The sequence below is a fragment of the Poecilia reticulata genome, chromosome 17 (genome assembly GCF_904066995.2).
Source record: "Poecilia reticulata chromosome 17, P_reticulata-male-v2, whole genome shotgun sequence".
Taxonomy (NCBI): domain Eukaryota; kingdom Metazoa; phylum Chordata; class Actinopteri; order Cyprinodontiformes; family Poeciliidae; genus Poecilia; species Poecilia reticulata.
In genome coordinates, this window is record NC_088846.1 from 21979013 (window position 1) to 22006488 (window position 27476).

General features: G+C 40.7%; 1 protein-coding gene across 17 annotated transcripts in view; it reads right to left on the reverse strand.

Moving 5' to 3' along the window:
* The window catches only part of LOC103479767 (protein tyrosine phosphatase receptor type F), a 238265-nt gene that overhangs the window by 73930 nt on the left and 136859 nt on the right, over positions 1 to 27476 (reverse strand). For 10 of the 17 annotated variants that reach the window (XM_081597905.1, XM_081597904.1, XM_008434405.3 and 7 more), the window contains 6 exons: positions 23996 to 24106; positions 11170 to 11439; positions 8148 to 8729; positions 7277 to 7410; positions 6667 to 6811; positions 1312 to 1617 (listed from right to left, as the gene is read on the reverse strand). In XM_081597905.1, coding sequence (XP_081454031.1) covers positions 1312 to 1617; positions 6667 to 6811; positions 7277 to 7410; positions 8148 to 8729; positions 11170 to 11439; positions 23996 to 24106 — 1548 coding nt within the window. The remainder of the gene's footprint in view (positions 1 to 1311; positions 1618 to 6666; positions 6812 to 7276; positions 7411 to 8147; positions 8730 to 11169; positions 11440 to 23995; positions 24107 to 27476) is intronic. The other 7 variants (XM_081597911.1, XM_081597912.1, XM_081597915.1 and 4 more) reach the window with 1 other exon arrangement.

Below are 27476 nucleotides of genomic sequence, written 5' to 3' on the forward strand. Positions count from 1 at the left end.
GAAACGCAAAACAGAGACATGAAGAAGTTAAAGACATCAGGAAGGAAAAGAGATTTCACATTCCAAACATATATTCCAGTGGTGATCTTCCACATAAATCACAGGCGGAGTCCCGCAAGGCTCTGCTCTTAGTCCAATTTTTATTCATCTCTTCAGTTTAAGGTGCATCACAATATGTCTTACTGTTTGTATGCTGATGACACACAACTTTATAATCCAGCATAACCATAGCCTGTTACAGTTACTGAATAATGTCAAACTGAAGGGCTGTGGGCCAAATCCAGTCCACTATAACTTCCTAAATATAACTAGATAACAGTCAAATATCATTTCATCAGTCAAATCAAATTAGGTTTCTTTTCCTGAGTGCCAAATGATCTCAATGTTAAAGGATCCTAAACTTTTACTTCTAGGAGTAGTTGTCAAATTCAGAGAAAGTTATATTTTAACAGTATTAGTAGGCGATACATTCTGCCACAACCAGACATTCATGATCCTGATGTAGCCAAAAATGAAAGGGATTTTGACACCTTTGGTGTACATGATACAAATGAGTGAGAAGGTCAGAATTTCCTCCAACTTCATGGGGGAAAAAAAACTTTGTTTAAGCCAAAATATGTGCAGAAATTGTTGATACCTAAAGACCGAATCATTAGTGGTTACTGCTTTTATCCCATAAACATCTGGCTTTATACTTTTTGCTATTAATAATTTTACAAATTCCTCTTTTTTCTTCTGTTACTTGGGTTATCTTGTCTTGACAAACCAAAAAAACTATCAGAAATAACTTTGAGTGATATTAGTTACAGTTATAAATCTAATCATCACTCACTTCAGATGTTCTAAGGCTCCCGCTTCCCCCAAAACACCACATACCCAACAGCATGTAGTCTAGTCATGTCTGTAGTGCCCTTAATTCCAGTAAGAAATTAGCCGTGTTGCAGCAAACTTCAAACACATTAATTATAGACGACTCTCTCTTAGGAGAAGCCGCCCTCTATCACACTGCAAACAAAATGAGAAACGTGTTGGAAAAAAAAGAGAGAGAGAGGGAAAGAGAGAGGAGCAATAGAAAAGAGACGTGAGATCAGTTCCACTTCTGTTCTTCAGTGTGGGGGGAAGAAGACAGCATTCACACAGCACAAGCAGAGGAAAGTGACACAGCACTGAACCCCAGGGAGTGATGAGCTTCAAGATGGAGACAGGAGGAAAAAGACGGTGATCCCAATCGGCTACCACCGCCAACGAGCAGGAGAAAGGTGAAGGAAATCAGTGACAGGCTGCTTCGAGCGAGCGACGCGGAAAACCTACCATCCTCCTTGGTTCTCATCTTGACCGGGGCACTCTCAGGGCCTGGGCCCACATCAGTGTGCGCCCTCACCCACACCTCATACTCAGTCCACTTCTCCAGGCCTTCCAGCACGTAGCTGGTGGCGTCTGCACCGATGTCGGACACATCGCGCCGCTCCGTGTCCTCTCCCGCCGGAGCCTGGTAGCTGATTGTGTAGCGCACGATGGCACCGTGGCGGCTGTCGGCAGGCGGCGCCACCCAACTCACCTTGAGGCTTGTGGAGGTCAGGCTGACCACGTGAACTTCCTGAGGTGGAGCGGAGGGAGCTGCAGGGAGGAGGGGGGCAAAACCACACGAAGGAAGGCCACGGATCAAGCAAACAAAAAATAAACTAAAAATGCACACAAAACATGACAAAACTAAGGAAGCTTTTTGCTGAGTATTCAACTTGAATCATTTGCAGCGTTTCCATTCTGAAAAATGCTAAATTGTGTTAATCATATAATTTATAATGTAGGGAATATATATATCAGTTTGCAGAGATGTAGGTGTGATGTTTACTTATGACTGTTAATGTGAATTCTCACTCCTGCACTCTTCCAAAACACAAAATTGCTCAAGTTTGAATGCAAAAAGCTTCCATACTAAACAGGATGCTACCTCCAGACTGAGAGATTTGGATGCAAAAAAAGAAGAAAAAAAAAAAAAACAACCTTATCGGTCCAAAGCTTAAGCCGTGTTTGGCGCCACGTTTATGCAGGAGGCAATGAAATCACAGGGTGAGGCGGACAGAATATAAGATGTGCCAAAAAGTTTACAAGGCCGTGTGTTTTATGAAGACGTAATTTGTCCCTAACCGCCCCCCGTGCTGCCTCTTGCAGCGCGCGGTGGGAGCAATAAACGGGCCACGGATGTGTGAGATTGTGAACAAGTGCGTGACAGTGTGGGCTGGTGTTAACACACTGATGCAGAAGCTCTGGGCTTCGTTAGAGAGCTTGGCTGCAGCTGAGATGGGCAGTTAAAGACAGCATACGGCCTTGGCTTTTACGATCAATAACACTTAAGATGGCTTCGGCTAACATCTGGTTTGTTGCCACTGCAATTTCAGCAGATAAAAAAGGAAATACTGCGGCATAATCCATAATATGATGCTCTGTCATTAACCCACAGATAAACAACTGAACTAAAAGTTAAGTAACTACGTTATCAAGGTGTAAGAATGGCAAATTTTAACCAGTGGAACTGTTGCACATTTTATAATGAACTTGAATGTATTTAGTTTGATTTTATCTAATAGATTGACACAAATAGCAATGAGGAAGAAACTTCTCTTCTCTGCATAGACAAAACTGCACTTTATTCGCCAATATTCAAAAATCCTAGTGTGTAGCAACCCCACAGCATAATGCTGCTACCACCATGTTTGGGCAAATCAAACATGTGGGAGATGGAAAACCATAAACACATTATGTTCACTGTGAAACACAGTAGAGGCAGCATCATTGTGTGGGGATACAAAAATACAAAATGTGGAAAAAGTTCAGGTTGTGTATATTTTTAAATCTTAAATTTTAAAGTCCTCATCACTCTGATTTAATATTCAACTTGAAAAAATTAAAATAACCAAAATTGTCTAAAATAATCAGTTTAATAATCCGCTGAAGTATAAATGTTTAAATTCTCGAGTCTGGAGGAAAAAAAAAACAGAAACCAAACACTTTCAAGAAGCAGAACAAAACTGAAAATAAAATACGACAGCATCCAAATATTTCATGCAGCTAAATGCATCATGAATATGTTCAACTTGATAAAAATAAGATCTTTAAACAAAATAGGAACTTTTTTTGTTCAGGCATGCAGATGAAATCTAACAAACCAATGCCAACACACAAAACTTCACCTTTAAAAATAAAATAAATGATCAACAGATGTGCACAAGAGAGTGAGCAGAAGAACTACAAAAGCTTCACAGCAACTTGTGCATTGAGGAAAAAGTGGCAGACTGATGATTCTGCTATTGAGCTCCAGATCAAAAATCAGGAAGATCAAAGTGAAGGTGGACCTGGGGAGGACAACACCAAAGGGAAACAGAAAACTTGCAATTATGGCGACTGACTGCAGCTCAAATCCAGATATGTTTAAACTTTCAGCAATCGGAATTTTATCTGCTTTCAAAACAAATCAAATGCAAATATTTTTTCAACAATCCCCACCCCCCCGACATTAATAGCGCAAACAAAACTCCAACAACCTACACACTCAGCATCAACCTTTGTACGCGAACTGCTGGAAAAAATCCTCGGCTTTAATTTTTGGCAAAGCGAGAAAATCTGAACATTCACCGCACCTCGACCTATTGATTTTCACCCATCTTAATCACTCGCACATCAATGCCTTCCCATTCAATTTTAGGTCAAGTATCATGCAGCTGTGTCAAGCCCTCAGCTGAAGAACAGAAGAAAAAAAAAAGGTAAATGGAGCTTTACTTCTGATGCTTGCACTGATTCCTAAAACATAGTGCTGAACATTGAAATGCAGCCCTGGAGAAAGGAATCATTTCGAACCGCCTGTTCACTGCAGAACCTTCCCAAGGCTGCTGGCAGGCGTTGAATCGCACCACAGCGTGCAACTCAGATTTGTTTCTCTGAGTTTTGTGGAGTTGCTGTTATTCTGATTCTGTTTGTTTAACTATCATGGCTCAGCAACAATATTTATGCATGATTTTGGTAAAACTTAACTCATTTATTAGCTTATTTCCATTCAAATTTACACATTAGAATTTCTAACTGCTGACTACAGTGCTGTGAAAATGCTTTATGGTTTTGTTTTTTTGGCCAGACTTTAATGTTTTTAATAAATCGAACAGCAATAAAACAGAACAAATACAAAATGCAGCTTGCAAGTTGCTTTTTTTTTTTGAGAAATGTGAGATGCTTGCAGTGGTGAAGGAGCTCCTGTCTCTTTCCTTAATGCTCATTGTTTCTTATTGTTGAATCATGAAGACTGGATCTAACTGAGGTGAGGGAGGCCCTGCGGTGCTTTAGATGTTGTTCTGGGATCTTTTATGACCTTCTTGAGGAGAGTACGATGCACTTTTATCGTAAATTTAGCAGAGCGGCTACTCCTGGGAAGGTTCACCACCATTTCATGGTTCACTGAAGTCACAAAGAATTAGAAACGCCTTTGTGGCTCTTTCCAGATAGATGTTGGTGACTTTCTTTTTCTTTTTTCTTCAGTTTTATTTGAATCTGTTTGAGATTTGTAGTTTTCTTTCGAGATATTTAACCCTACTCTGTGTTGGAGTCAAATGTCACATGTCAGACAGCAGCCATGCGCCTGTGTATGTGAGCGAAATCCAACCCCCCAAAAAAAGAATGTAATCACATTTTATGTCTGAATGAACCATGGTGTGGAGAAAGCTTTCCTCAGAAACTGCTTTTTGTATTTACTCTGGTCATCTTTATTTGATATCATTTGTTTGTTGATCTGAGATATTTAAGCAACAAAGGAAACCTGTAATGTAATCCAGTTTCTGTGCTCTACAGATCCATAAGATCCTTCAAACGTAGCCAAACAGCGACTCTAACCCTGTGCACCGGTGCGAATGCACCCAAATCAGCTGCTGCTAATTGACAACAACTCCATGATTAACTTTTATTAATCACCACAATTTGATCACGTTCCACAATTAAACACGTCCGCTTTTGTGTTTGTTTGCTTCCCGGAAGCCACAGTCTTCGCTCGGACGGCCTCCTTCTTTTGTGAAGGAACAAGCTCCACACTGTAGCATCTCTGTGTTTGTTTCCATTGTTCCGCCTCCAACAGAGTGACGTGTCCTCTTTTCAGTCCACCGCACTCAGTCAGCTTTTGGAGCCACCTCATACTACTCCAACTACTCAGTTTGTTCAGTATCTTACTGAAGCATTTAAAAAGCTTTCCAAATGTTTCTCCGTTACAAGCCTTTCATGGGAGTTTCATGTTAAAGGACATAAAGAAGTCCATCATTTTGAAATGATATCTAGTTGGCAACTGTTTTTTGTTTTTACAAATAAAAGTTTAAAAGTGTGGTGTCCATCAGTATTCATCCCCTGTTACTCTGACACCAAACCACCTTCCCACAGATGCCAGAATAAAGAAACACAGTCCATCCATGTGAGATTTATTGCCCCTATTAATCACAGCTGCACAACATGCTCAGGGTATCTGCAGGTTTCAGCAAGTCAAATTTAAGAGTGCTGAAGACCTTTTCAATGCAACCTTGAATTAAATTTATGACCAAAAAAACTACAAATATAATAGGGGATTGTGGGAGTTTTTTTCTTTATTACAATCGAGCATCGCAAAACCCCCCAGAGTGCCAAGTTTAAAAGCTTTTTTCTGCACATAATGAACCTAGCATCGTAAGGGTGGGCAACAAAAGTGAGCCAGCTAGCTAGCTAACCAGAATGTACTAGAAGCTAATTAGCTGTAGCCTCAACTGAGTCACAGAACGCAATGAATTTGTCTGCGTATGACTCAAACATTTGCCTGACAGAAAAGTCAGTGAAAAATAAACTACAAAAATATATTGGATTAAATATTCCTACAACAGTAAAATTTAAGATCTGTGATTAATGTATTTAAAGCCAACTTTGATTGATTCAAGATATTTAAAGATACATGAATTTAAGACTATTTGGATAACGTGATCATACAAAATCCCAAAACCACACAAAAGTCGGTGGTAGTAATGCAGCAAAATGGGATACGATCAGTTTTGCAAGACATTGTTATTCAAATGATCACAATAACCAATCATGAGCGTCTGTTATTTTCCTCTCAAAGCATGTTTGCAAAGAAAGCGTGCAGTGCAGCAACCCTTCGGGGTGAGGTGGCACAAGCATTGTGCCTACACAGCAAATAAAAAAAATAAAACCAAACAAGTGACATTTTGAATGCTGGCACTGTAAAAGCACATAATGATATGAGGCAAGGCAACACAGCACAGCTCACAAATGTGGGAACAAGACACATTAAACGTACCTTTGACACAGGGCCTGCCCTCTGCTAGACGGACAGGGGGGTTAGTGCTGGCGACAGAGGGGAGGTGGTGGAAGCGGGGAAGCTGACCGGGATGGCTGCTCTGTCAGCATTATATGCTGCTCTCAGATTGATTTGACATTCAAGTTGCTCACACTCTCTGTTTTAAGGTCTATAAAACTCACATTTTGCCCCTCACTCTCACTCTCTCTCTCTGTTTCACTCACTGAGGGGAACGACCTGAACCTGCTTCAGCCGCCTGGAGGTGACTCTCTGAAATCACTGGGTTAGTGGCTAACAAGCAGAAAAGACAGAGGACAGAGGCAGCGCCGGGGAAAGAAAAATGGAGCACTTACTGGACTGAGCAGTGCGGGCTTGGATGGGCTGGGTGTAGACACCCAAACCCATTTCAGAGCGGGCTGCCAGGGAGAAATAGTACATGGTGTCAGGCTTTAAACCATCCACAGAGTGGGAGCCCGCCGGGCCGAACGTCACGTGTTTCTGGAGAGACAAATAAAAAAAAACAAAAAAACAACAATCAGCGGTGCTGCACGAGTTAGTTCATGTGCTCTACAATAACAAGATGATATAATCTTCAACTGCAGTGCAAACAGTCATACATGACTGCCAAAGGGAGCAGAAGCAGCTTGCTCCAAAATCAAGTGGGCCTCCAACTGGTTCGGTCCACCAGAGTCCCAACAAACGGCCGCAGCAGAGAGAGAGTAACAGAGCAGATTGTGTCAACGTTAGGTTTTTCTCATCAGCTGGGGAGCCGGCTACATTACTACAATAACACAGCCTTCCCACTCAGAGGGGTTGCATCATGAAGAGTAAGAGTCGTCTGCAGTTTCACTGTGGAAAACGAGACAAATTCAGCAGCAGACGGAGAGAGCGACAGGGCGAGCTGCTGTGCAGGAGAGATAATCCCGACACGAAGCGGTCTGAACGTCGTGTTCCGATGCTCACCTTGCTGTCTGAGCCGGCCTCCCAGTACTGCAGCTCGTACTTGGTGATTTGGTCCTGCACGGGCCACAGCCACGTCAGCGAGATTCGGGTGTCCAGCTCGGCTTCGGCCTCGAAACTGGACGGCTGCGCGGGGACTGGCGCAGGAAGGACACGGGTTAAAGCACGGAGGCAAACAGGCTTACAAAAGGTTTCATTCTGTCACATGGAACATTCATTTTTTATGCATTTCACTGGGAATGTATGTAACGCACAAATATAATTAGTGCTAAATCTTGAATGGCAAAGAATAATTAAATATAGGGCTGAAACGATTAATCAGATTAATTGTGATTAATTATTTAGCTAAATAATCATTAACTAATCTGTTAATTGTTAACTGTCGTGTTCAGATTCAAAAAAGGCCAATTTGCTGAAAGCACAACATACTCAAGGGAGTAGTTAAGCTAAAACTGTAATTCATTGATGATTATTTCAGGAATCAATCCATCATGATGAATCCGATTAATTTCAGCCCCATCCCAGATTTTATTTAGGGACAACAGAGTAAAGTGGGGCTCAGATTGAATACACACCAAAAAATGAAGGATTGTTTTAATTCTACATAACAAATAAGTGTCTATGATAGTCTAGCACATGAAATCCCATTGAAGTTGGACTAAGACTGAGTGTTATGTAGTACCAGAGATAAAGCCCTGCGATAAGAAAGAACATCAAGTTAAATATCTCTGCTGAATGATTTTATCTCTAACACATACGTGTGTTTATGAGCTGTTACGCAAACAGTCAGATTAAATGCCTTCCACTAACAATGCATTCCTACTTCTTGCACACACGAAGAACTCCAGAGCCTCTCAGAGTGGCTGCTGCTCACCTCCCTGCTGTGTTTTGACTTGCAGGATGTCAGAGGGTGGTCCGTCACCTACGGAGGTGAAGCCCAGCACCCTGAGGCTGTAGGTGATGTCAGGCGTCAGGCCAGAGATGGTTGTCAGGCTGCTGTCGTCCGTGTTGTGCTTCTGCCAGGCGCTGAGCGGGGCCGTCATGTCGGAGCTGTAGTAAACCCGGTAGCCTCTTATCTGTCCGTTGGGCTCCTCTGGCGGCTCCCACTGGACCAGCATGGTGCTGGCGCTCAGCATGCGCGCCTGGACGTGGAGGGGCGGCGACGAGGGCGCCTGCTCGCCGGTGCGCGTCTCCACGGGGTCGCTGGGCGGCCCGCGGCCAATGTTGTTGATGGCCATGACGCGGAACTCGTACTCGGAGTACGGGCTGAGCCCGCCGATGCTGTAGCGCGTGGTTGCCACGCCCTCCACCTCCTGGAAGCCGTTGTCCGACGACTTGGCTCGGTATTGGATCATGTAGTAGGAGACGGGTTCCGGGTTCCCGGAGTCCCACGTTAGCGTCACGCTGGTGGCGGTGGTCTCCGTCACGGTGAGGGAGGTGGGGGGTTTCGGTAAGGCTGAGGACGGAGAGACAAATCATTAGCTTTGACTTTTTTTTGGAACAAATCAATTAACCACATGATAGAAAGAAACTGGACAAGTTTCATTTACATGTTTGTTTTTTTTCTCATGTCTTTCTCTCTGGATGACAAAAGGAGGCCTGATGCATTGATCTCAACCAGCCTTTATTTTGAAAGGCAGTTTTACTTCTGTATTCATTTTATTTGTTGTTTTGTTTATTTAATTTTGGATATTTAAAAAGTCCTCCAGTTCCAGTGTTTAATGCTCCTTAAAAATTTAAGTTTATTGATCTTTGCGAGTGTGTATTCACATTAATATTAGCTTATTATATTTTTTGACAGGTGTCTTTATATTATAGAAGTAATGTTCCTTTGAAGACATTGTATGCATAAGCTTATGACTGTTTGATATTTTTCTTCATTTTAAATGCAAAAAAAAATTAAATAAAAAAAATCAAGATAAAAACAAATTTTGTCGGAAACAAAAAAAAATTGCAGCAATATAGATTACGCCGTCTGGACAAAGAACGTCTGGATATAAAGGTTGCACATTCATTAAATAGGGTAATTGGGTAATTTCTCTGCTGTTTTGGCATTTGGACAAAAAATTAATATCCTATCACTCTTGGACTTCTAAGGTCTTGCAAGCAGTGAATGGAGACGGTTTGTGAACACTGATAGATACAGAGGAATAAATTTTTAATGTTTTGTTAACCAGAGCCAGTTTAAGAACTCCTGCTGAGATTTAACCTGAATTTAAAGTCCAAATAGACACAAGTGGGGTGTTTTTTTTTATGATTATTAATCAGTGTACAGTTTGTCAAAAGAAGGAAAACCAAAATATTGTACTTATCGTTTAGGTTTAAAATCAGACTGTGACACATTTAAATATAAATCAATGTAGAATCCTCTGCATTTAATCAGGTATAGAAAAAAAGAAGTCAATATTCAAATCTAGTTTTTCTGTACCAACTCAGACCTGGAAATGATCATAAAGTAAATGACATACTTTTCCAGACTGCACAGAATCACTGTATAAATCATGCACTTTTCAGGTAATTACAGGAAATCTGACAATTTTGATAAAACACTTGTAAAGAGCGGATAAACAAAGCTCATTACAGCTCACGTCACACTAACCGGCCCGAGCTGCTCGCCTGTAAGCCATCCTCTACAATACTGTCAGCAATAATCAACCCAAAAAGAACAGCAAACCTTAAGTGAAGTCACAATTTTGCTTAATAGTCCGACAATTACTGACAATACAAGAAAATTGCAAGAGTGGTTCCTGCTGTTGCAAATGCAAGCCAAACACAGGGTCTGTATTAAGGCCTCCTCAGGGAAACAGGTCTGTAGTGCTGTGGTCCCTCTAATGACTGTGACATTTTGTGTATCGATCAGCTTGAGTGGAAAGCCAAATCAATACGGACAAATACTGATACCAGAGGCCCTGATAGGTAGACAACACCTCTTTAAAGTCACGTACGCGCTTGGATATAGAAGCAGGCGGAGAGAAAAATACAAGCCGGAGAGATCAATGCATCGACGACGAAACTCCAAACCCTTGATATTTTTTAATTTGTAACTGTAAAGTGTTTAAAATTAGTTTCAAAGGGCATATGAAGGTATTTTTTTATTAGATTATGTTTTAATGATCTACTGAGCCTTGCAAAGGTATTAACACTCCTTTGAGCTCTTTCAACAGATGATAAACACAAACTTTAATGAGTTTTAGTGGGATTTTAAGTGACGGATCAACACAAAGGTGGAAAACGTTATGAAAAAGAAAGAATAGTTTTAAAAAATAACACTTAAAGTGCAGAGGACACTACCAAAACCCATGTATAGATAGTTAAAGTTTGTCACAATGTTTTTCTTTTCAGATTGTGGATTGTACAGTCCTTCATAAAATGTTGAACTGGATTTTATTTACTGTAAAGGAGTTGAAACTCTCCAAATCCACAATCCTGCACTGCTTTGTGTTGGACTATCACAAAGTTTTTGCTTGTATGGTGACAAAAAGGACTCTTTAAGTTGCTTGCATCAACATAGGGGTGGGGGGATTTATTGTGTTGTTTATCAGTTATTGTGAGAATTCTGCAGAATTTTGATCTATTGTTGTTACAGTAAATGTCAGTTCATGTTCTAAAAAAACTGACCGAAATGTTATTTTACTAATTTCTGCACAGCTTTTTTTTTCTACGAGAGCATCAATAAATATCAGCACATTTAAAAATATGATTCAATTAAGTTTCTCTGTACAGATTAGTGATATAAATCAAACCGCATTTCCAATAGGTATATGACCTAAAAACAGAAGTAATAAACACTTCATCATGATCATTTTTACCATTATCACAACAGTACCACAAAATATCGCGATAAAATTTAAAGTCTACCTCAACGTTGCTCTTTTCTCTTCAAATCTGCGCCTCACCTTTGACGGTAACCTGCGCCGTGGCTTCGATCATCCCCAGAGAAGACATGGCCACGCAGGTGTAGTTGGCCGACTCGCGGATGCTGGTGACCTCCAGCACGTTGCGGCCCAGCGGCATCTCCTCCTCCTTGGTCAGCTCCACCTGACCCATGGTCCACTTGACGTAGGGCATGGGCGAGCCCACCGCCACGCACGTCAGGTTGACGCTGCCGCCCGGCATCACCTCTTGGTTGTTGGGTGGAATAGAGAACCTAGGTGGGACTCTTCGCACTAAGAGGAAAAGAAAATGAAAGGAAATGAGTGTAAGGGTATGCAAGGTAAACACAATCCTTCCTTGTGTAAAAACTTGTGAATGTTCTTTCTCCATGCAACATCACAAAGAAAAAAAAAAAAAGAAAATTCTCAGAGTCTAATAGAAAGGAGGAGCTGATCGCTTTTGTCCAAATGTGCAGGCGAGCACAAAGGGAATAAAAGGATTGTCATAAAATGGCTCTGGATATTCAGAAGAAATCTTTTTCTTTTTTTCCCCCCCTTTCCCCACAATAAGAGAGATTACTACCAAAAATAGTCCAGTTTTGCAGGAGACTATGTCCGGACCTCTTTTGTCAAAGTGTCAAACAGTAGCGGTAGTTGCATCATTGAGGGACCCTGTGGAGTTGCCATTGTTTGATTTCTCCTCCCTCTCCCTCTCTCTCTGGATCCTTCAGCTCTCTCCCTCTGTCTTTTTCGCTCTTTGTGCAGTTCTGATATGCAGATAGGCTGACATTAAATAGAGGTTCCCATGGAGACAAGAAGGGCCCGTTGACGTCGCTTGGGACAAGGCAAACACCAATTCAGAGGGTCTACGGCACACTGAAAAGCTAGCCCAGGATAAACAGGCAGCCAGCATTTACATATGACTTTCTGTCTCCATGAAGATGCATACCAAAATGCCTCTCATATTTACACATTTTAGATCCCTTTCCTGGGAACTTTTGGCAAGAAAGTTATCCATATGACACTGCAGGGGGGGAAAAAAACTGACAACACTTTGTGAACATCCATTAGTGTCACACCTGTTAAATTTATGACATGTTCCAGTAGTGTGCACTCAATCTAAGAGTTAGAGCCTTCAGCTTCTTTATCCTCGACTATGAGGAAAGTGAAGCTTCGCCAAACATTTAGCTTCCCGCTGAGAACCCATTATTTCTATTCCACCTCTGCTGTTCATATGTTTCCAAGACACTAACAGCAAAATAAAAAGAAAATACTCTCCCTGCAGAATTCGCACTGCTTGTCTCCCCTAATGCACTACAGTATCTCCGTGTGTCTCAGAAAAAAACTAACAAAAAAAAAAAAAAAGAAAGAAAAAACCTCGACTATAATTGCTCTTACGCTCGGGTCTACATGAAAATGGATTTTCAAATATGAGTCTGCCTCCAGTCCCCACCGTCAAAACCCTTCACCCCCCTCTCCCGGATCTAATTTGAACCGGAACGTCGTTACAGCCGTGCTTGTTATTCCCCTCATTATGTGGTGAAATGGAAAAACACAAAAGCACCTTTTGAGATTCCAGTCAGGGAAAGAGGCTGGTTCTCTGGCCGTAATAAGTGGGGGGGTGGAAACCAGGTTCACATTCATCTGAGTTTTCCCATAATAATTGAGGTTCTGCATGCAGACTTTCTGCTGTTTTAATCAACAGATTCACGTGGGATGAAGCTACTTGGCTCGGTATCAAAAAATAATTAATATCCCAAGTTTGAGCCGCAGAACACTTTGGCAGCTTTGCTTTTGGAATTTGGCCTCGTCAGATTCTGTCACACAATTTCCAACAGCAGAAACGGCCAAAGTTGCGTAAGACTAAAGTTGATTTTCCTCAACATTTAATTAAGTTTTTAAAATGGGGGTTTCATGATGAATGGATGTCATGACATGTCAACTTTTATGAAATACATAAAAAATGTTTTTGTTTTGTTTTTTTGCCATGTAAAGATTGGATAGTTGAGGTGCTAGCTCTGTAAGCAGATGGAGATGCAGGTCTGGACTAAAGCATGCATGGAAAGTTTGACCTTAAAAAGTTTCAGCTTGTTTGGCCCCAGCAGGATTTTTTTTTTTTATTTTTTTTTTTGAAAACTGACAATCTTTTTTCCAATCAGTAAACGCACCTTACCTATGCACATCCAGGTTACAGTTACAGCTACACTCGATGCCATATTTGACTTTGAGAATGGCGTTATAGAGAGCAGATAAATCTAACAAGCTAAATACCTGTTTTTAAGAAGACGTCGAAAAAGGTTAAATCAGCCTGTAAGACAGACAGACTTCAACAAAACTTTGGTCGAGAACAGCAAGGCTGTTTTATTCTTCTAAGTTTTCCATTTATCCGTTTCTCATTCAAAATAATGATTTTACTCTTGTTGAAATCTTGGTTCTTGGGTAACCAAGAAAGAAGCTTTAAGATACTGCTGTCTCAGCAGCGCTAACCACAAAATATGCTGTGAGATGCAAAAGACAGTTTAAAAAGCATTATGAAAGAAAAAAAAACATGTTTTTTTTTTTTTGAGAAGCAGCATTCAGCTTCTATGCACCACAAATCTGGAACAAACTTCCAGAAAACTGTAAAACAGCTGAAACACTGGGTGCCTTTAAAAATCAACTTAAAACCCACCTGTTTAGAGTTGCTTATGGCTAAATTAGGATTAGAGTGCTGGTTTTGATGTCTTTGATGTTTTTAATGTTTTTATCTTTACTTTTTATTTCTTTATTCTCACTGTTTACGTTTTAATGAAGGTTTTAAGGTGTGAGTACCCTTGTTAGATGGTGTTCCAACTAAAACTCTGAGGTTTTAATGTTTTCATCTTTTTTGTTTTTTTGTTTTAATCTTTTTCAAAATCTTTTTCTCTTTCTCACTGTTTATTCCTGTTTTTATTTTAATTACGTAAAGCACTTTGAAATGCCTTGCTGCTGAAATGTGCTATACAAATAAAATTTGACTGATTGATGTTTTACAACAACTACTCTCTAACACACAGTGTGACGTTACCTTTTCTCTAAATATAATGAATTGGCAACCACTATTTTGATTACTGTTCTTATCTTTTCTTCTATTTCTTTAGCTGTTTCTTTAGCTAAGTCAAAGCTTAGCTAAAGTTGGAGATGAGAAATAGCTGATTTCAAGAAAATGAAAAACTATGAGTAAGGGGAAAAATCTGACATTTTTGTTCAAATTTCTTTAATAACTGACTGCAGGACTTCCAGTCGAGGCACTTCCGTTGAGCTTCTTAAGAGTTTATATTGGAAGCCACGTGTGCCTTTTTACAGTAATGTTTCTTCTTTTCATTTTAATTCTCAGAACAAGCAGACGGATGTAGGCCAAATATAAAACCATGAGTCCATTTGGCTCAAAGCAGCAGTTGTTCTTTTGCGATTCCATAGACTTAAGAGTACTATGAGCAGTCAGTCAATGGGGGCTTGTGTATATTGAACACTTAATGTTGTGAATAATTCATGGTGCGCGGTTAAGTTTGGAGAGGTGCTGTGGAACAAAATGACTAGAGGGCAGGTAATTGTTATCGATTCCCCCGGAGCCTCTCTCCTGTCGAGAGCGGCTCGGAGAGATGGGCTCTGGGACTCTATCAAAACCACAAAATAAGCCCTGTCTCCACTCTGCCTGCCTGCTTGCTGGATACCTATAAATTTAACTGCCCTGACAAAGTGCCCAAGGATAGCAGAACCTGTCCAGTCAATCAATATCTGGCACAAACTGGCACAGAGTCAGCAGGCTGCGAGTCTTCCTGGCAGCAGCGTCTCTGGGCGGCCATGATGGCTGATCATCCCCTTGTCAGCACTCTGGCAGCTCATTCTTAAATATTCTACAGGTCAGCTGTTTGTGAGGCAGAGAAGTGCAAATGGAAGTCAAGGAGGAAAAAAATTCCTGAGAATCACCTCCATCTTGACTACAGGGGATGGTATAAATTTTAATGTCGAGTTCAGTTTGTTGCATCATGAATCACCTGTAATTAAGGCTGTAGCAACATCTTTTAGCACAAAGTCTGATATTGTTTGTCAATTAGGTTGAATGATTTGGGAAAATATTCTTAGATGGTCCAGAAATAAAGATTTTGAAACAATGAAGTTGTTATTGACTAGCTCTGTTGTGTTATGACTAAAGGTTGAGTAAAATGGCAAACTGGTCGCCACTTCATAAAACCATTAACACATTTGTCAAAAGGGGCATTTTTAATGTTTTGTTTTTTGGGTATAAGGAGCTACTTAAAGTCATTAAAGCATATAAAAATTAACATGCTTGTACACTGATTAGAGTTTATGATTAGTCAAGACCTTATTTTTGAAGATAAACATGGAAATTTGTATTTTTCCTCAAAACATTGCTAACATCTTGCCTCATTTTCATGAAAAGAACATCATGAGCTAGATTTATCTTTACACTTACACGAGTAAATAAATCCCAGAAAGACTGGAAGATGTTTTTCTCTTTTCATTAGTCCATAATGTGACCACGACATCCTTCAGTCTCCAGGTGGAAGCTGCCCACGCTGGTAAAACAGACGTAATCCCCAGAGAAAGGCTTTGTCAGCTCCAACACCCATGTCCCTCAGTGGGAGAGCCGGGGTGTTGCTGCCTAAATACCTGACAAATCCGGTTGCCACCTGAATACCCAAGTAATCCATCACACACCTCTGATGGCCCTACACAGGCGGATGGAAAGCCTAACAGTGAAAGCCGCTGTAGCTGTTGGTGGATACAGTCAACAGGAAGGACACGGGCGGGCGCGGTGAGGAAGAACGCTAATACAACGGAGGGCTAATAATGACTTAAGCTAACTGCTCGGGGACTCCTTTATATGTTTAGGCAAGACTAATTGAAACACACTTTGGAGGAGTGGCAATGGAAAGCATGCAAGGGCTGTAAAGGGATCCATGCAAATACGTGGACAACAGCACACAATTGAACTGCGAGGATTAGGGAGAGTTATTAATAATGTATTCATCTCTAGGGGAAAAGGATACCTGTGTTTTCACCACAGGAGGTGGATGGGGAGGAAAGAGGGGAAGGAGGAAGGGAGGGAGGAAGGAATGGACCTTTCTCTGAAAAATCTGCACTAATGGGGAGGAAGGGACAGAAAGTGAAAATGACCAACCTTTGTACTCACTTGTTTTTGGGTCAAGTGATTTGTTGATGTGGGCTGATGAAATGAAAGATACAAAGTGAGGAGGAAGACAAACAGTGACACAGACAGGTGCTTTCAGGCCTCATGTATGAACAAAAGATGTATTTTAGCTTTTTTTATAGTGCCTATTTTAACATCTAAAATACTTTGACTTGTAAAACTTGAACTGTTTGGATTCTACACTGAATACACGATACAATAACATTGTTTTGAATTTAAATGATTTTCGCAACATAAAAGTAAATCATTTTCAATGCTTTACCTTTATTCTATTTATACATTTGTTCTCCAATATACAGATGTATAAAGAGAATTGGTGCAATGTAATTTCTTGAAAATATATTATATTAGTGTCAAATCTTTGCAGTATAAAAGTGTTGGGGACTCTATAAAAATAAAAAAATGGTGATGTAACAGATCAGACCGATTTCTGATCACTGTGAAAATATTGTGACTAGCTAACTATTAGCTGCTAATGATGCTAACATTAGCATCTGCTTCACAACTTTATGCCAGCACTTAACGCCTGTTTTTCAGTTTTTTAAAACGAGTTTGGATTGTACTTAATTGTCTTTAGTTCAAAACCTACAATGATTTTGTCCAGCAATCCTTAAATGGATAACTTTATGCTGACTGCAAATATCTCTGCTACAATAAATTACCTATAAATACTGTTGTGGCAAGATCAAATTATTTGACAAACAAAAAGTCTATGTTTGAGTGTAAAAACTGGCAACATTTTTAAATAGTGTTTAATGAGCAGAAATTCAGAAAAATAAATAAAAATGTAAAGGATTCACATTCACATCAGAGCCAGGCTGTAACAACTACATACCAATACTTGCTAAGAGTTAGCTGCCAACACTTTGGTTTTCAGCTACGAGAGTTAAACAATGTATTTCAAGGGTTTTCTAATGTGAACTACATTTAATTTCTAATGTGAACTACATTTAATTCAATAGCTAAAATTGCTGCTTTGCATTGTGAAAATAAACCAATACATCCTAGTTTAAACAGAAAATATATAAAACATTTTGAGTAGATTAAACTACTATCCTATTTATTAAAGAGGCAATTTTCCATGATTTCTGTTATGAACTGGGATTAAAAAAAGAATACATGGACGACTTAAATCTAAAATAAGCTTTTGCACACCGAGATTCTTTAAAACAGTTTGTGAAGCGTTTGTTCGTATAGACAAAGAAATTGTCATTTTTACTATTCCCAAAGATATTCCTGGAGCCTCGTCTCATTCTCACGAACAAAACGTCGTGAGCTAAATGTATTGCTACACCCGTGAGTCACAGAAAGACTGGAAGATGTTTTTCTCTTTTCATTAGTCCATAATGTGACCACGACATCCTTCAGTCTCCAGGTGGAAGCTGCCCACGCTGGTAAAACAGACGTAATCCCCAGAGAAAGGCTTTGTCAGCTCCAACACCCATGTCCCTCAGTGGGAGAGCCGGGGTGTTGCTGCCTAAATACCTGACAAATCCGGTTGCCACCTGAATACCCAAGTAATCCATCACACACCTCTGATGGCCCTACACAGGCGGATGGAAAGCCTAACAGTGAAAGCCGCTGTAGCTGTTGGTGGATACAGTCAACAGGAAGGACACGGGCGGGCGCGGTGAGGAAGAACGCTAATACAACGGAGGGCTAATAATGACTTAAGCTAACTGCTCGGGGACTCCTTTATATGTTTAGGCAAGACTAATTGAAACACACTTTGGAGGAGTGGCAATGGAAAGCATGCAAGGGCTGTAAAGGGATCCATGCAAATACGTGGACAACAGCACACAATTGAACTGCGAGGATTAGGGAGAGTTATTAATAATGTATTCATCTCTAGGGGAAAAGGATACCTGTGTTTTCACCACAGGAGGTGGATGGGGAGGGAGGGAGGGAGGGAGGGAGGGAGGGAGGGAGGGAGGGAGGGAGAGAGGGAGGGAGGGAGGGAGGGAGTGGACCTTTCTCTGAAAAATCTGCACTAATGGGGAGGAAGGGACAGAAAGTGAAAATGACCAACCTCCGCGCTGATCTTTTTGCGGGTGAAGTGATTTGATGAAGATGACCGATGGAATGAGAAAGATGCAAAGTGAAGAGGAAGACAAACAGTGAAACAGACAGGTGCTTTTAATACACAGAGGCGGTTAGTGACATGGTACAGAGAGACAGAGCTTCACAAGATGATTCACACCCCTTAAACGCTTTTCCATCTTGTCTTGTCACAAACACAAACTTGGTGGATGATAGGTAAGAGGAAGGAAAAGAGTTTTGCTTTAAAACTCTTACAAATGCAGCATCATATTCAACACCATTTACTCCGATACGCCATAAATAAAACCCAGTGCTACCGTTTATCTTTTGAAAAAAAGGAAAGCAACCACTTAGGATAATGCTGCCACCGCAGCGTGTGACTGGTGTGTTTAGCTAGCAGATGTGAACATGTTTGCCATGTCTGGATTTGATTCAGGAGATCAGAGTAAAGACATTTTTACATTTTTACTCGTCAAAACTCCGGTTTTACTAACCTTCCACAAACTATGCATTATTTTGTGAAGCTTTGTTAGTTAAAATTCCTATAATTTTAACTAACAAATTAGTTAACATTATAACTAATTTTAACTAATTAAAATTAGTTAAAATTTTAATTTTAACTAACAAAATTTTAACTAATTTTGTTAGTTAAAATTCCTATAATTTTAACTAACAATGTTTGTGGTTGTAAAATCACAAAATGGGAATAAATTCAGGGGTCTAAATCCAGAATCAATGAAAAAAACAGATACACAGATTTTTTAGCTAAACTGTGATTTAAAATAAGTAGGTTCAAACGTCTTTAATCAAACTTTTATCAAAAATTCCCCATTCTAAGTACAATCTTCTTATAATTCACAATGAATTTGTACCTTTATTCTTCATGAGCATATGCTGATGTCAGTGTTACTAAATATGCCCTTGCTCTTCTTCTCCCCCCTCATAAATCTGACCTGAATTGATCACATTCCAAGTTTCCCTCCGTGAGACACACACACATACACACACATAAAACAGCATCGAGATATTTTGGTTAGGAAAAAAAAAAACCCAGCTGCAGTACTTTATCCTCGGTGACATATTGACATGTCACATGGATATATGAAAGAGTGCCAGCAGACAGAAGCTGACATCCCTCCTCCGTTGTGGGATAAACGCTTGACAAATGAGCGCTCAAGCACGATCACAGCGCGCTGTGTGCTTCAGCCCACGTTGATGGAGTCCTCCCTTTTTAGAGGAGGGTCACAAGAGAGCGACCCGCAGCTGCACACCTTCAAACACGGTCGCAGTCCTTAATGGATAACGAGGAAAAGGACATACTGTAAATTGATACAAACACAACGGGAAAAACAACAGATGAGCACGCTCTTCGCCCTCAAACAACCCCCCCCCCAACCCCACCCCCCACCATCGTCGTCTCCTTTAGTCTTACTCCTCCCACACGCTAATATGAGGACATCACTCTCTGGTGGCTCTAAAATGTCAAGACAAGGGTGGTGACGGTGGAGCAGGCGCCGTGTTTGTGTAGCCGCAGAAAGGAATCGGATCAGGTGGTGACAGAGCAGGAAGAGGGGGGGATGTGGGGTGGAAACACATCCAGGGATACAAAACACCAAACCCTAACAAGAACATTTAATGCATGTCTGACAGGTGTGTGTTTATATGTGTGTGTGTGGTTGGGTTTCTCTTGTGGTTTGCTGCACGCCATCTTGAAAAATCCCCACTTTGTGTTGTACACAAACATAAAAAAAAAAAGATAAAACGTTTAAACATCAAAGTTTTCTAGCTGTAACATGAATTAATGGATCAAGTCTTCGGTAACAGCACCATGGAGTGAAATGAATGTCAAATGCAGCTGCTTGCAAAAGTAAACGCAACTCTTCACGTTTTTTACATTTTGAAATGTTACAGCCACTAATTTGAATGTGTTTTTTAGGATTTAGCAATAAAGACCAACACAGTGACATAGCCTCACTGTGAGCTAAAAGGAAACAAATTCATGGATCTCGACATTTCTCCAAAACCTCTACCGTTAATACTCAGTCACAACTACAAAGAAAGGATGGTGGTGGCAGCATCATGCGGTGGGGATACATGTGTAAACAGGGTTAAAGTTTGACCTATCATCTTAATCATTCCAGCTCCCACAGTATGATACCACCACCACCATGTTTCATGGAAGAACTGACATGTCCAGAATGAAGTGCTTAGTCAAAGTCCTAGCTTTAAGCCAATAAAGATACTCTCCCTGTATGTGACTCTCTCTCCAAGTTTCTCTGCTGAAAAGTCTCGCAGCATGATGCTGCCAACACCATGTTTCACAGTGAGTGTGTTCTGTCCAGAGTAAAGCTATTTATAATCACACCCAACTGGAGTCTGTTTACTAACCAGGTGAAGTTTTAAGGTGATTTATTTAGAGGTATCACAGTAAAGGGGAATGAATGCAAACGCATGACGCTCTTTTGAAAAGTTCAAAATCATGTACGCCTTTGTGTTGATCAAAAGAAAACCCAGTGAAGTTCATTAAAGAGTGTGGTTGTATGTAACAAAACAAAATGGAAAAAATATAAAGTGGTACAAATACTTTTGCAAGAGCTTGAAAAAACAAAAATAGTAAACAGATGCTAACAGACGCTAACTGCATCAACGCTAATGACTTTCAGTGTAAAAAAAAACAAACAAAAAAAACACCTAAGCAAAAGAACAGCAGCAGAGGAAGACAGGCATGTCAAAGGCCACCCGTCTTAAGTCGCCCAATCTAGCAGCGGAGTGATTGCGCCGCCCCGGGTCTCGTCTCTCCAGCTCCAGCGCCGGCAACAAAGACGGAGCGAAAACACGGCTGCAGCCTTTTGTTCTCCATTCCAGTCGAAAATACGTCTAAAAGGTTACGCTTGGTTTGATTTCTATCTCTCCTCTGGTGTGGCGAGGCTGGCGGAAAAAAAGCCGGGTATTAGGGCCAGTGGGTTGACAGCTACCTGGGTGGTGTTACGGAGCAGAAGGGCCCCCAGGCCCTGCTGGCGCCACGCCACACAACTACTGTAATTACCTCTGAGGGGGGAAAAAGCCGGTGTCTGCACCTGTGACAGACATGTACTGATTAATAGTCGAGACTTACATCCCTTCCTCGGCTCCGCCGTTTGGCTGACTACCTTCTACCTCTGTTGACATGAAAGATGTGAGCTTTTTAAGTGATGTTTAATCTGCAGATGCGATCCTCCTCCAACCTTGAAACAGGATTTCACCTTTGATTCAGAGGGAAGTTTTGTGTTCGACCAGACATTTATACTACTCGTCTGCTCATGTGAGATAATAAATGCAACAAAAATCATTTCCCTCTCTCTCTCTTTCTCTTTTCTGGATATATGGGACACAGTAAGCGGTAATTTACTTACTTTATCTTGATGAAAGAAAAAAAAAGACACAAAAGACTTACTCATCCATAAAACAGGCTGCATGCTCCAGTTCTGTACGCTTTTAACGAAATTATAAAATGATATCCAAGCGTGTCCCTTTCTTACCGTGACACTTTCGCACACTAACAACTGGAGCAGCTATTGTGTTTCATGTACATCAGCCATGCTGGTGTTATCCACAGGGGCTGACCTCGACTACTCACTCCCCTCCTATAGCAGCTTTTTCCCGCATGGCCCCAACCCCGCGCCTGCATTAGTCTGCTCACGGAGACGTTACAGCATAAACAAACTCGGGAAACCCTAGACCCCCGTCCTCGTCTTTAGAAGCTCCGGGTTTGTGCGGAGGGGAATAATGGCCCCTTTCGATACAGTCGATCTAAAAAAAAGAAAGGAGGCCCCGGCGTCGGTGCCAGCGGAGGAAACGATTTCAATGCAGCTGTTTTCTCGGGGGCTGCACCTGGTTGAGTCTGCAGCCAAACTGGAGGCTGAGGTTAGCTCAGTTCATTGGAACAGAAGGAATGAGAAAAGTGCGGTGAAGACAGAGACAAACACAGGAATGGATGCAGAAAAAAAAAAGAAGAATAGTGGAAATGCTGGGAGTTGCACAACAGTTAGAGGAAATCCAAGTGTTTCCCACAGGGAACAATTCTGAGAAAAAGCATTTGCCCTCCTTTCAGATTGCTTCCATGTTCCCTTTTTTTATTTATTTTTTTTGGTCACTTAAATGTTTCAGATCATCATTCATTTTAACGTCAGACAAAATTAGCCTGGATAAACCCAAAAAAGCACTTTCTTAAGAAGCTATCCAAACCAACTTGGTCCAGTGTGGAAAAGTAATTGCCCCTAAACCTAATAGCTGGTTGTGTTACTCTTGGCGAAAACAACTACCATTAAACGTCTCTCTTTTTTTTTTTTTGTGGAATAGATTTAATGCAGCCACAATGGAGGGTTTTGCAGCACAAACATCTTTCTTAAGGTCATACCACAGAATCACAAATTGAATTTAAGTCCAGACTTTTTCTGGGCCACTGCAAAACCTTCATGTTGGTTTCTTTTAAAGCCTTTCAGGGCTGGATTTGCAGGTGTCCTTTGGACAACTTCTCTCTGCCTTCAAACCCAAGTTATCTTGAGCTAAAGGTCGTAAACGGATGGGCGGAAACTTTCCTCCAGGATTTTCTGGTAGAGAGCAGAATTCATGAGCCCATCAATTACAGCAATTCATCCACCACACACCATGCTTTATTACAGAATGTTTTGCTTTGATTTACTTTTATTAAGCAGTGGTTTCGCCTTGGTTTCCTTGTTGAAACATGAACATCAGCTGAAGCAGCTGAAGCCTGCAGAGCTTTAGATCTATTCTGTGTTCTGGGGTCCATGAGACCTCCTGGATGAGTCAGTGACCTCACCTATTCGTGGCTCAGTGTTCACCTATTCTTCTCTCAAACTCCAAATTATTGAAGGAAAATTAGCCTAATTGTTATTTTTTTCACTGAGCATATCAAAATCAGACAAAAAAAATACCACTTGTGGTGCTGAAATACTTTAGCACAATAGCACTTGACATGCTATTGGTTGTCTCTCATGGAGACGTGCTTTTTAAGACCATTTTTAATCGTGCCGTAAGAGGCCTACTAAATGCTCTGCTCCTTCTAATGCTGCTGGCAGAAACCCTGTTCATGTAATATCTTATTGTGTATATTTAGTTTGATGCATATTAAGGTAAATTTGCCATTTGAAATAATAAAATTAAATAAGTGCAGAATGCATTGATTAATGCATTTAAATGCAGAATAAAACAACCATAAGTGTGCCTATTTGCAGTTTTCAGCTAACAGTGGGTGGTTGTGATCACTAACCCTCACTTGGGGGTTAAGGGTCACGTTTTATGCTTTCTCCATTTGTGGATAATATTTCTCACTGTGGTTTGAAAAAGTCCCAAAGCCTTAGGAATGACTTAATGGATTCGGTGAAAAATGGACTAATAGATATCATCTTTTTTAGATTTGCCCTATTTGAATAATTTGATTCTACAGGTAAAAGAAGAACTCTTGTATTAAAGTTATCTCAAAGTTATCTTTGAACTGAAACATTTATGTGCAACAAAAAGCCAAAACTAGAGGAATTTCAATGCTTTTTCACAGAGCAGTATTTGAAACAGATGAAATATCATTGATAAATACAGGTGAGAGACGTTCGACTTTACCTCTGACGTAGAGATTGGCAGGTGCAGAGTAGCGAGTGCCAGCGTCGTTCATGGCTACACATTCGTATTTTCCCTGGTCCGACTCGTCGCTGTTCTCAATTTGCAGCGCTCCTAAGTGGAGGATTAGCAAGGTTAGCCTTCTGGACAGACGACGGAAGCAATGCACATTTATTTAAACAGAATCATTCAATAGAGAGCCCGAGGTCAGTCAGACTGACCCAGTTCACGCTCAGACATGATGGACGGGGTTTTGCAATGATGCGACACAAACAATTAGATGTTCTGGTGAGTTTAAGGAAAGCTGGTGATTAAATATTTGGCCCAGTCGTGTTATGAATGAAAGCGGAGCATGTCTGACGGTCGTTTTAAATAACATGTTAAAACCATCACTGCCTGAACAACTCAAGTCAGGAAAGTGTGACAGCCCCTCTACATTTATTGGACCCAAATGGAAGAAGATGAGTAAAAATCCTTAAATAATATTCATATGTTGTGGCTGTAACTTAATCTCACACCACTGAAGATCCAGCCTTTGAATTTCAGTACATTAAATCTACTTTTTCCATGATAAGAATAACTTAAACCTTTATTTTCAATGGTTCCTCCAGTCAACAAATGACAATAGCACAGAAAAATGTTGACCGCTGGAGAACCGCAGCCTTTGTTTGTCAGTGTGAGATTTTGTTACTATGATATAAATGTGCATTTTACGTATCCCTAAGATGGATAACATACCTCAATGCTCCTGAAGAAGAAATGTTACTTCCTCTAAGTGTACTGATTTGTAACAACCTGCCCAAAAAACGTAATCACAACTCTGCGAGGAAGTGCAGTGCAGTGATCACTATGTTTCAGTTGGCAACCTGCTATTAACTAATGCTTCACGTGAGGTTGATGAATCTCCTAAAAATGCCTAAAGACTTGTCCAACACTTTGTTCAAACGTGGGAATTTAGTGGTGAAACATATTGCAGAAAACATGTGGAAGGAAAAATATCCAAATGATTAATGGAATAAACTGTGGAAGGATCTGAATATAATGAGAACCTGGGGTATTGGGACCAAACAGCTGTGTTGCCTTAGCAAAAGCACTTATCAGCAAGGCTTAAGGGGCGGAAAGGCACAAAAGGGCTTTCATTTGTTAGGGAGTATAAAGCTAGAGAGCACTGGAAAATTCAAATGAATGTGGACTTGTCTGACCTCCTGTCATCCCACATCAGAATAAGAAGACTGATGGATGAAATGATGCACAAGGCAGCACTTTCTCACATGGATAGTCACAGGGCAGTCCAGATCATAATGCCATTGGGAGTCTTTGGTATGTACAGGAGGAGATACTTTGTGCAACGGTTTGATTCTCTCATCACAGACGCAACATATTAGCAAAACCAGTAATGCTACTCTAGCTGGAAGTAAACAAGGTTTCACTCTTTCTCACACTGCAGTACCCAGACCTAGAGTCTTTTTCAGCTAATCTTACCTGAAAAAGGCTGAAATCAACCTTTTCTAGCTAAAAAAAAAAAAAAAAACATCTGAAGGATATTTGGATGGATGGATGGATGGATGGATGGATGGATGGATGGATGGATGGATGGATGGATGGATGGATGGATGGATGGATGGATGGATGGATGGAGATTGATTGAATAAATTCTGAAAGTATTTCTCATTACATAATTTACTTTTCCTTCTTATCTGGACATAAAAACATGAAACTGACGGCTCCTCCAGACTTTCCCATGTGAAGGAACGCTGGGTAAATGCATGACATAAGCTTGTAGAAATGAGGCCATGGTGAAAGACAGGCAGGATCAAGGCTACAGTGGTGAAACAATATATCAGACATCTGACTTTCTCTCTTTTTTTTTTTTTTACCAGGCAACAAAATCACTGAACAGGTTAAAGCAACAATTTGTTTCTCGGCTCCTAGCAGCCGGTAGTGAAACAACTACCAGTTCAGTTAACAGTGAGAAAATTATTGACCACGTTTCACCAAGGGGAGACTCTCCTCTGCCAGATGGCTTTGATTTGTATTCACAAATCCAAGTTGTTGCAGGCATCTGAATGAAGGCCAACATGTTGCTTCAAACAAAGTATGAAAACCCCGGAGACAAGTCCAGGGGAGGGTTTTTTCCACTCCCCATGAACAGCCAACAGCTAATAATTTGCTATTGACTTGCAAATGGAAGACAGATGAAACAAGTAATTTTTTTTTTTTTGACAAATTAGGAAAAGCAGCAGTGAACTTACCTGCACCGCTGTTAAAAGCGAATGAATAAAAACACAGAGAAAAGCTGGTTCTCTCAGTAGAATATATGCAGCGGGGTGATAAAAGTTATCACGTCTCCAAAGCAGCATGGTGCTCCCACAAAAGGCGGCGAGCCACCATGCAGTTTGTAATATGACAAATAAAAGAATAAAAAAATACTCAGAATATGATGCATTTTCACGTCATGCAGCACGAGATGAATGTAACAAACAGGTTCACCAACCATAGGGGATTCGACGCAAGACAAGACCGAAACAACAGAAGTAAAACAGGGGCGGAGCGGTGACATGTCGGGTGTGCGACTTCAGATCTCATGACAACACATCCCTCCGAGGTGTTTGTTCGGCTTGCTGAGCTCATCGGCGTCTGGTTCAGCGCTGACATGAACCTGCATACTAATGTCAGTGTCACCAATCTGTCAATCTGCCTGCTCTCCTGCAGGAGAAAGCAGTTTGAGCCCGGAAAAAAAAAAAAAGTAGAAGGTTTCTGCGTTTTGTTGAGATGCAACACTAGCAAAACGTCTTCCAAGCGCTCGGATATTTGTAGTTCCAATTCTACCTAAAATGCATCAGCTGCTTTAACGTCGACCATATATGCAGGGGTGAACATTTGGAAATTTAATTCAGCTTGTTACAGATTTCCAACTTCAAATGCACATAAGTGGAAATATGGCAAAGGACTTCCACAAAAAAAATTTAAAAATTAAACTCCCTGTTTCCATTCGAGGGGGGCAACTCAGCTAAGGTTCTATGCAAATGTAGTCACTTCAATCTCCCATTAAGGCTGCATTAATGAGGCAGGTAAGACTCCTCTGAGAGTCTTTGCTCCCTCAGGTAAAAATCCAGAGAGAAGAGGTTCTGCTCATAAGGATCCTTTTCACGTTTTGTAATATTTCACTAGAATTTTATTTGATAGACCAGGAGTCTATAAGACCAGTCCTCCAGTAAAACTGCTTAGCATCTTTTGGATGCATCTCTGCTCAAAAACACCTGAACAAATTGTAAAGGTAATTCACAATTTGGCTCAGGTGTACTAACATATTTGCTCTAGAAACTAGATAAAATATGCTTGGTAAAATTTAATGTTTTTGCAGTGTTCTGCCATCTTTACTCTGACAGTTTGAAATAAAATCCAGAGTCGCCAACTGCCTCCAAAGTCATATAGCTACTAAATCGTCAGCAACATATAGGCAAGAACTGTCTTGCCTATATGC